At 42.4% G+C, this 9,821-nt stretch overlaps 2 protein-coding genes across 2 annotated transcripts; one reads left to right on the top strand and one right to left on the bottom strand.

Annotated features, from left to right (window-relative positions):
- Positions 1–318: 318 nt before the first annotated feature.
- On the bottom strand, positions 319–4,700 carry NDUFB5 (NADH:ubiquinone oxidoreductase subunit B5). Its single transcript, XM_083868863.1, has 6 exons — positions 4,557–4,700; positions 4,011–4,099; positions 3,040–3,106; positions 2,269–2,330; positions 1,185–1,291; positions 319–627 (listed from the first exon to the last, which is right to left on the bottom strand). Exons 1-6 carry the CDS (start codon positions 4,681–4,683, stop codon positions 507–509), a joined length of 573 nt encoding a protein of 190 aa, XP_083724989.1. The 5' UTR covers positions 4,684–4,700; the 3' UTR covers positions 319–506.
- Positions 4,701–4,902: 202 nt separating this feature from the next.
- MRPL47 (mitochondrial ribosomal protein L47) lies at positions 4,903–9,048 on the top strand. The gene is made up of 7 exons (XM_083868854.1): positions 4,903–5,021; positions 5,735–5,880; positions 6,460–6,520; positions 7,169–7,265; positions 7,844–7,974; positions 8,253–8,348; positions 8,764–9,048. Exons 1-7 carry the CDS (start codon positions 4,936–4,938, stop codon positions 8,879–8,881), a joined length of 735 nt encoding a protein of 244 aa, XP_083724980.1. The 5' UTR covers positions 4,903–4,935; the 3' UTR covers positions 8,882–9,048.
- Positions 9,049–9,821: the final 773 nt, after the last annotated feature.

Genomic DNA, 9,821 nt, shown 5'->3' with positions numbered 1-9,821 from the left:
CCCTAAAGAGTTGCCAAAAGTGGTGTAGAACAGCTGTACAATTCTGAAAATCCATGGCAGGTATGTATGAAGGTACTTTTCTTACTTAGCCAGTAAGAAACTAAGTAAGACTTAGTTTCTTACTTAGTTCATCTCCCACCAATCTCTCAATTACCTGACACAAAGCACCGAGAAAGAAAAAACCCTTACCTTCTTGTATCTCTCACTTAAAACTATAAATACTAGAAATCACAAAATGAAAACTAATATTATCAGCTTGTTTTGTGCACATGTGTTCTGAAGGAAAGGAGTGATTGTTGGCAATTGATATAAAGCATCTTCACTGATTAACAGCTTTAATAGATGTATGAGCTTAACTGCCACACAGTTTCTTTCAAGATACTGGAATCAACACAAACAGTGTTTATTCATTTTTGTATTTCAGCAAACAGCAGGATGTCTGTTCCATAGCACAGTCACAATTTTTCAGTATGCATTTAGGACCTTGCACACTGCCCTAAAATTATTTAATTGTCAGGTGTGGATTTCATAGAATTGTCAACAAGATTTTTGTCAGGTGTTTCATAATGGTACCAAGGTCCATCTCCCCGGTGTCTCATCAATCTGCGTGCCTCCAACTCCATAATCCTAAAAAAAAGTAATAGACACTCTCAGATGAAGTTTGTTGATGTTGAGCATTACTGACAAAGCAATGACTTTAGCATCAGTGATTTATAAATACTGCTGAAACATAGGTAGGACCAAAATATGAAGGGCTCAACTAAGACATGAGCTATTACATCTTTCTATTTTGTTGTGTTTTTTTTGTTTTGTTTTTTTTTTAGCAAGTCATTCCACAAATGAGTAATAAAAATACTGGTAGTTTTATCACAGGTTCTTCTCTAAGCTGTGAGCATTAGCAGGGGCAAAAAGAGCTCCATTTGCTGACTCAGGAAGACAGAGCTACTACACCTTTAAAAATACCAAATGTTTTGAAGACCCCTTGCCCTTGGATTGTTCTGGTAACCTGAATCCTGAGAGGGCAGAGACAACAGATACTGTGACTCCCAGTCTGCCAGTGCAGGCAGCACTCAGGGGACACATGAAAGCACTTTATGTCAGCATCCCGCTCAGTATGTCATGCAAAATCAAAGAGTCAGCTACAGTATGGATCATTAATTAATCCCCTCAACTATAAAACATACCTCAGTTCAGATTTCCTCGCTTCCCTGTCAAGCATGGCCATGTCCTTCTCATAGTTCTTCTCAGGGGGGTCAAGTACGTAACGAGCTATCCAGCGGCTTATGGGGTGCTGGAAGACAGAACAGCAGAGATTATTTGTGCAATTTCCAGGCAGGAATGTCATCATAACTGAATCATTTTGTATATCCACAGTGCTGGAAAGATGTCATGGACACCATGAGTGCTGCCATTCAAATGGTAATGCACAACTGCTTGTGAGATCAGAACCCTAAAAAGTCGTATTTCTTTTGCAATTCTTAATGACAAGATAACCTGCAGGTGACTGTTTTATAGCAAAATTAAAATTTAAAGGAAGATATAATTTATTTTCTTTCTGTGAAGTTCCTTAAACTGCCACAGTAATCACAAAAGTGGAGTCCAAACCTTACTGTAATCAGCAACATTTCAAAATTTTGCTTCACATAAAGGGCATTTCACTAGGAACAAAAGTCTAAATGAGTTGAAACAGTCGCAATAATGTTGCTGAATTCAATTACTTCCTATCATAAACAAAACAGTGCTTGCAGCAAGAAGCCAGGGACTAATTTTAAGAAAATACAATCAAATTGAAACCATACAACCTTGAGTTTGTGACTATAAAAATCTTCAATTCTAGATCCAAAAGTGTGTGTGATATCAAACTTTAAAACAATACTGGCAAACAACACAAAAGAAAGAAATGTCACTTTAAACTCCAGTTTCTTAAGACATTGTAGAAAAGAAATAAAGACAAAACCTGCATGCTATGAATGCAGAGGACTTTTCTTACTAATTAGGAATATTATAGAAAGATTCTTGTTATACAGTTTCAGCAGTTTACTGCATACAGGGCATTTGCATCTGCTCGTATCAATAAACAGATTTCCTACAGCCTTTTACATGTTCCATAAAGCCACAAAAAAGTTTACCAAAATCAGAACTGCACTATTTGAGTTTTGCTACACTGACAGACATCATCATAGTCCATACATTTTACTCCCAAAAGTATCACCAAGAGAAAGGCTGTCTGTAACATGCCCACCCTTTTATTTTACATATTGCACTCACTTTGTAGTATTCCCAGTGCTCTGGAACATAACCTTCAGGAATCTCTGCAAGTTCAGCTTCACCTGACAAGGAAAGGAGGGGAGGAATATTTAACTCTGTGATTATTTTCCAATAAATATATTTCCAATATATTCTGCCTTTCAGATAAGGAAAAGATCATTATCCCACATAGAGAGTACTAAATCCCTCAGTGTGAGTTCTATTCAGAAAAATGGAGCTTAAAATTTTTGCAGACACATCACACTGCAAGTATCTACTCACAGATTTTAAGTTACACACCAAAAGGGTAAAATTTAACAGCTGTACAGAAGAAACAGCTTGGATCAATCCACAGAAATGCCCTTTAAAGTACAGGAGCTGAAAGCATGGACTTTTCCTGATTTCTTTACTAAATTAATCACATATCATTACACCAGTAGATTTAACACACGTGTTGCCAAGCAGAATTTTGGCATCTTTGCCAGATAAAAAGCCAGAGTTGCAGTCTTGTTAAAGCAAGTTACTAAACTTCACTGATGTTTGAAAAGTGCCAAAAGAGAAAACGTGTTTTTTTTTTTAATGTGAGAAACTTTTTTTTAAAAAAGCAACAACTAAAGCAAATATACTGGGAACATTTGCTGTGTACTTATACAATATTGCTGTATTTGTTACACCTATTCCATGGTCTTCCAAAGAGAGAGCCCTAAAAGAGTCCTTTTTCTCTATCCAGCATGCTTAATTCCCATTTCATAACTCTGACTGTACTTTGTTTAGCCCTGACAGAGCACTCACCAATAAAGACGTTGATGTATGTCAAGAGCACAGCCACTGGTATTCCCGTCAGGAATAGGTAGAATCTCTGTAGAGGGGATAAAAACAGTCAGTGTGGGCAACTCAGAGCCCTGACAAAACTTACATGAGACCTGAAAATATCTGAAAATAGTGCAACAGCCAATAACTCTTAGATTTGCATTCCTAGGTTGGAAAGGGATGTTGTAGGTAACCACTGCTGATTGCAATGAGTTAATTAATGAACCAGAACACACTAAAGTGATGCTGTGTCAGCCCAGGAGCCCGTTCAGGGCATTTCCCATCTCCCAGGGAGGTCAGTCTGAGCAACAGCTCCCTGAAATTTGCCTCAGCACCTTGGCATGAGTGGCTGCAGCACTCAGCTGCAATGAGGCACTGACAGCAAAGCAATAATCCAACACCAATGCAAACACTGTGGGCTCTGGAGCTGTGGAAAGCAGATAAAGGAGTCCTGATCACATGAAGGGAGTTGTATCAAATTGGCTGTTGCTGCTTATAATAGGATTAATCCAAAACCTGACTTTGGAGGAGTCAAATTCAGGCCAGGCTTCCTAAATCTCACCTATGCTGTTAGTGGTGTTGATAAGGGATGGCAAACCCTGCAGAAGAGTAACTGATATGTTTCAAAAAGGAGGATGGAGTAGAAAGCATTAGTGGGTAATGCTTATATGAACACAGACATGTAATTTAAGAATGCTACTACAGCAGTAATTTTAGTACCCATCACAACCTTTGCTATATAGCCAGTCTTTGAACTCCATCTGGCCCTGATTTTACAGCACATGACCAAAAAATTCTTAAAAAGGACTTGAAATTCTTGTTGATGTAAATAGTGCCAGCCCCATTTTAGATGCTATCCCATAAATAATAAAGGAAATTGTATTTTAGACACTCTTACACCATTTGCAACTGATGTGTTACACTGAACGCAATACATTTGATTTTTAACTCACCAACAAGCTCAGAAATCGAGAATCATAAAAACTTGTTGCCTTGATGATAAACATTCTCTTCCCATGGTCACCACTGTGTCGCACAGGAACTGAAAATTGAACCAGAGCATTATGGTTTGGTACCCCATTGGTGTTTATGCCAGGACAAGGTCAAACACACGTGAAGAAAGAAAAAAAGAAGAGTGTACAACAGGGGCTGAGCTTTCTGCAGTTCGCCTGAAGTAATTCCGTATTTTGTTAGGATAAACCTATTTTTCTTCTAACTACAGACAAAGATCTCTGTCTACCTGTAAGCACCAACACGTGAATCAGTGAATGTCACCAAATAAATGGACAATTAGAATGCCAGGAGGGTCGGCCTCCTGCCCTTTTCCATCCATTTTCCCCCAAATCCGGTAGTTTTCCACAGGAACGGGGCCACAACACTGCACCTGCCCCGGTGCCCCGGGCCCTCCCGCGGCCTCCCGGAGGGCACCTCTGCCCCGCTCCGCAAGGTCACCTCGCCCCCGCCGCCCCCGGCCCGCCGCTACCCCGCCGGGGCCGTACCGAGGGTGCCGGGGAGGCGGGGGGCGATCCCGGAGATCCCGGTGATGGTCCCGGTGGTGGCGGCGCCGCCCGCCCGCCGCGCCGCCCAGGCCGCGGCCGCCCGCAGCACCCGGCTCATGGCCGCCATGGCTGGGACTGGCACGGGGCGGGGCCGGCGGCGCCACTTCCCGCCGCGGGGTGAAGCCGGAGCCGCCATCTTTAGAAAGTGACAGCGGGAAGGCGTGGGGGCGAAGCCGCGCGGGCGCCATCTTTGTAAAGGGCAGGGGCTTTCCTGTGCTCAATGCCAGTGGGAGAGCGCGGGGTGAGGCCGGGCTGGCGCCATCTTGGGAAAGGGCAGCTCCCGCCCCGTGCCCCCGGCTCTGTGGGAGGGCGCGGGGCGATGGCGGCGGCCGCGGCCATGGCCGCGCTGGGCCGGGGCCTCACGGCCCTGCTCCGGCTGCCCCGGGCTCAGCCGGGACTCCCGGGGTAGGCACTGCGCCAGGGGAACTCGGGCTCTGGCGCGAAGGGGCGGGCGGGGTTCCCAGGAGGGAGGAGAGTCTTTGGCGGGAGGCGGGGGCCCGTGTGTGTCCCGGGGCTCGTAGGTGTCCCAGGGTCGGTGTGTCCCGGCTCCGCCAGCCTGAGGGCTGCAGGGGTTCGTGGCTGCAGGCAGCGTGTAAGGGCAGCACGAAGCGGTTCCCTGTGCCTGTAGAATCCTGCAGTTTTTGTGCTGGTGCTTCCAGCACGGGTGGGTTGTGTGTTTTCCCGTGTCCACACTTTTTGCCATTAAGGGCACGGGCGAGGGCGTGGATTCTTCCTCTCCAAACCCACCTGGGTGCGTTCCTTTGTCACTTTCTCTAGGTGACCCTGCTTGTTGGACTGGATGATCTCCAGAGGTCCTTTCCAGTGCTAAAAGTTCTGTGATTCTATGATGTACTCTTGTACAGCACAGCTCAAATTTATTCCTTAATTTTTTTAATTGTCGTTTTTCTCTAAGTATAGGAAATTGATAAATAGATGAGATGAGGGAGAGGAGAAAACCCCAAGATGATATTTTTTGTGACTAACCAAACCCCTGCTATTTCCCTGCAGGCTGTGGTTTATCTGTAAGACCTGTGCCTTTGAGAATGAAACAAACATCCTCATTTAGCAGAATGTTATTTTTCTTATCATACACAGTTTTCTTTTTAATTTTTGTGCAGGATGGCACTGAATCTGTACCACAAGAACCTACCAAGAACTGAGACCCTCCATCAGGTGAAGTCCCTGCACACAACTCTTTCTCAGAGAGGTCTGGAGGAGTTTTTTGATGATCCAGGAAACTGGGGGGAAAAAAGTGTAAAGTCTGGTGAGTTACATTTAGCATTTCTGATAGTGACCTTTGAGCTAAAATCTGACCTGGTATTTTTGAATCAGAGGGAGCATTCATAGCTACATAAAACTTATTTTTCTATGTACGTGTACCTACATCCACTTGTGTGTCTTTATGCCTGTTAATTTGTGCTGTGTGTATTCAGTGTTTATGAAAGCAAATAGCAATTGTGCAGCAAAATGTTTTGCTGTAAATCTTTTGTCTTGCTCTGAAGTGAGAGCATATCACAGAAGAGATGTGCATTGATGAAATAGAAGTACCATGGAAGAAAATTAGTTCAGTGTAAAGGTTCATCTGGCAGCTTTCTGTATTCCCAGCATTTTACAAACATAAATAAACACTATATATAATTGCTTTTCTGTATCGTGTTTAAAAAGCAAAGCTGAATATCCTCAAGGATGGCTGTCCAAGCAGTAGTATTTTAAAAGTGGTCTTTATACTGTTGTGTCAGCTGGGCCTAATAGAAGCACTTTTTTTTTTTTTTTTTTTTTTTTTTTTCCAGAATAAGATAAATTTGTCCATTAAATTAATGGTGGGGTTTTTTCTCTTTTACAGGGGATTCATGGAATATAAAGCAGCTCAGGGGCAAGAGTAGTGAAGATTTGCACAAACTTTGGTGAGTAAGTTTTAGTGAAGAAGTTTTTCTTCTTTCAGAGCAGCTCTGCCCTTTTTAATAAAATGTGGCTGGTGACCTTACAATGCAGTAACTGTGATCTGACACAGAGCTGTGCAGGCCCCAGCCAGCTTTGGGCTTGGAGCAGCCCCAGTCCTGGCACTGCTCAGAACACAGAAGCTGCACTGCAGGTGGCTGTGGGACAGTTGTGTCTAGTTCAGAGGGCTCAGGTTTGGTACAAACCCTGTGGGGGTTGTTTGAGTTGGACAGATTTGGCTGTCAGTGCCTTCTAGTGGGGCGGGCACTTCATTCCATCAGGGTGCTCAAGCCTGCTTTTATTTTGATTTTGGAAGTTGCATTTCCACTTCAGGCTGAATTTAATCATTATTGTGACCAGCTTTTCCCCTGCTTTGTCTTGTCCTTTTCCTGTGTACACATAAGAAGAATCTGACTCTGTCCAGGAAGACAACTTAGTGTTAAACTCTTCCCTCCTAAGCCCTCTTTATTCCAGGCTTAACTAAACCTGTCTCCCTGATTCTCCACTTTTGTTTCTATATGTGAAGCCAGCAGGTACAGGATTTGGAATTACAGATAGAATAACTGCTTAGCTATCCCACAGTTAATTTTGAATTACTGTGCTTTCTGCCCCAGGTATGTCCTGCTGAAAGAAAAGAACATGCTCTTAACTTTAGAGCAAGAATCCAAACGGCAGCGCAAGCCTATGCCAAGTCCAGAACGGTTAGAAAAGGTAACTTGATCATACTACATTAAATCTATAACTCTTAAGTAAAATTGCTGAAGGATCAAGTGTTTGTAAACTTGTTAAAGACTTTAAAAAAAAAAAATCCCTGATTTTAGTGTATGTACTAACTGCTCAAGTCATAGTTTGGTCAAGGCAGCTTTCTGATTGTCCAGTGGGCATTACTGGGGCTGGGACCAGACTCCAGTGAAAACTAAAATAACCAACAGCCACTACAAACCATAAGCAAATCTTCTGTTTGCTTCTCCTGCTTCCTTCTGACCTCTGCCTCTGACCCCTGACTTCTGCATCAGCATTGGATCTGGCTTTATGCATTACCCAGCTGGTTTAATCAAATATCAGACTGTCAGTTATTTCATCTCTCTCCTGCTCTCAAATTAGGTTTTTTAAGCACCCATTCCTTCCTGTTCTAGTACACAGGGCCTGCTGAGAGAGAACTCATGATCAAACTCCAGCATGTTTTACCTTTGTTTTCCCTTTAAATTTTGTCTTAAGTCTTTGAGATCTTTTAATTTTTCAGCACTGTTTTTTGTTGGTGCATCCTGAAACTTTTTTACCATTTCCAGGTTGAAACATCTATGAAAAATATAGACTTGGTTGTCAGAGAAAGAGAAATTGCTTTGAGGCTTTTACAAACAGGCCATGAAAAGCCAGTCCCCGGAGAGTGGAGAAACGACTTCTTGGGACGCACTTTCTGGTATGGAAAACCTTCTTTTGTAGTGGGTGAATTTTTCTTGTGGTGTGTCTCTCTCCCAGAAAATCCATATCTAATCAAGGAAGGATGCATAGTCTGTGCAGAAAACAGGAGGCAAAGTTAGAAACCAAGCCAGCAAGAGCTGGAAAGAAAACCCACATACAAATTCTGCCATCTCCCAGACCATTTTATCACTGTATTTGAGACCAAGAGAAATGGGTCAAATCCTAGAATTAAAACAATGTATACGTTCTGTAAGCATTTTTATCTCTCTCCAACAGGTACAGTTACAAGGAATGGCCAATACCATGGCACTTGAACACAAAACACAAAAAGAAGAGATTCTATTACTTACCTCATGTGAACCACTTCATCAGGTAAAAAGATTATTTTGACATTGAAAGTTATCTTTGGATCTGTTTGTATCCTTATTCCACTTCAAAAGAAAAAAATAGCTGCAGTCTTTTTCTTTTTTCAGCTACTAGACTGAAAATGAGGCTTTTTAAAATTACAGCTTGCTCTCTTTCTTTTTTTCTGATCCCACCTAAGGTATAGGGTTATGTAGTGGCACTGTAAAAGTAACTTCAAATGCAGACTATCAAAAATCCTCCCAGAACTTCTGTAGAATTCAGAATCGGAGTAAAAATGTTACTTTGCAGGCTTTTTAATTTATCAAAAGCAAATGGAAACTGAAGTTGTTAGTCACTGAGAGGCTCTATCTGAATTGGGGGGAACTAATTCAAGTGCTCACAAGCTGGCTGGAAATGAACCACACCAACTTCTCCTTTTCAGACTCAGACTTGAAAAAGCCTTACGGAAAAGGGCAAGGCAGCAAAACCTGGAGAGGACGAGGCAGAAGATCTTGGAAAGGAAGTTCCCTAAGGTTGCTGTGAAATCCCAGAGCCAGTAACGTGCTGGAAGAGCACTGCCACCAATTGGTCAAGTGTCTGTGGAACATGAATCATGTTTGGAACCACAAACAACTCCACGGAGCATTCCAGAGAGTCTCCATCTTTTTTTTTGTATTTCATACCATATTGGACTTTAATAAAACTTGTAATCTGGAATCAAAAAGCAGCTTTGGTGTCTAACTCAAATAATATCATTTCTCATCTTTCCAGGAACAAATGTTGTGCTAGCCTGAGTTACAAGAGTGATACAAACATTAGGAATAGTGAAGAACAGCCATGGAGTGCCAGCTGACAGTAACAAGTGTAGGGGTAATATTTACCTGGTTTAGTTGAACAAATGTGCATTAAAACTAGACAGAACCATGAAAGTATCCGAGGCTCACAGATGAGTCTTTTCCCTGATCAGATTTTTCCTGCTTTTTTTCTGATCTCTTTTTCTGAATATTTTCCCTGAGTTCCAGGGAACTACAAGCTACAACGGGTGTATTTGCTTTCTGCAGCAATGCACTGGGAAATGGGATCTTTGCTCTGCTTGGAGGAATTGTTTCCACTGCTTTAAGTCTGGCTTCTTAAATCCTCAGCAGGGGAACTTTGAATCCATTTGTCTTTCCTTGATTTCTATGACAAATTCAAACTCTGAGACAATGCTTTTTTGCAGAGTGCAAAATGTTGGAAAGAAGACTGCAATAGTTTTCTATGAAATTGAAGTAAGTCCTGCTGTTGTGCTCAGTTGATGGAAACACCTTCACCTTCCAATTCCTGAAAGCTTTTAACCTCCACATGTGGTGGTCTAGAAATCTAGATTCAAGTCACAGAGAACAGGCTTTCAGGATGTGTTCAGCAGTATCATCTGGTGGAACACTGCAAGGGAACCAGGACTGTCTCCTGACAGTATCTGTCTCCATCATTGGCAACGTCACTTCCTCCTCTGCATCACAG

The sequence above is a fragment of the Zosterops lateralis genome (assembly GCF_965231275.1).
Source record: "Zosterops lateralis genome assembly, chromosome: 10".
Lineage (NCBI taxonomy): Eukaryota > Metazoa > Chordata > Aves > Passeriformes > Zosteropidae > Zosterops > Zosterops lateralis.
Note: the sequence above shows the minus strand (reverse complement) of the source record. Positions and strands in the feature narration are given on the sequence as shown.

Coding starts and splice junctions, on each gene's coding strand:
- NDUFB5 (XM_083868863.1), bottom strand. CDS start 4,683: ATGGCGGCCATGAGCCGGGTGCTGCGGGCGGCCGCGGCCTGGGCGGCG. Junction 1,292..2,268: donor AGCACTGGGAATACTACAAA/GTGAGTGCAATA, acceptor TCTGTCTTCCAG/CACCCCATAAGCCGCTGGAT. Junction 628..1,184: donor GCGAGGAAATCTGAACTGAG/GTATGTTTTATA, acceptor ACTTTTTTTTAG/GATTATGGAGTTGGAGGCAC.
- MRPL47 (XM_083868854.1), top strand. CDS start 4,936: ATGGCGGCGGCCGCGGCCATGGCCGCGCTGGGCCGGGGCCTCACGGCC. Junction 5,881..6,459: donor GGAAAAAAGTGTAAAGTCTG/GTGAGTTACATT, acceptor TCTCTTTTACAG/GGGATTCATGGAATATAAAG. Junction 6,521..7,168: donor GAAGATTTGCACAAACTTTG/GTGAGTAAGTTT, acceptor TTTCTGCCCCAG/GTATGTCCTGCTGAAAGAAA.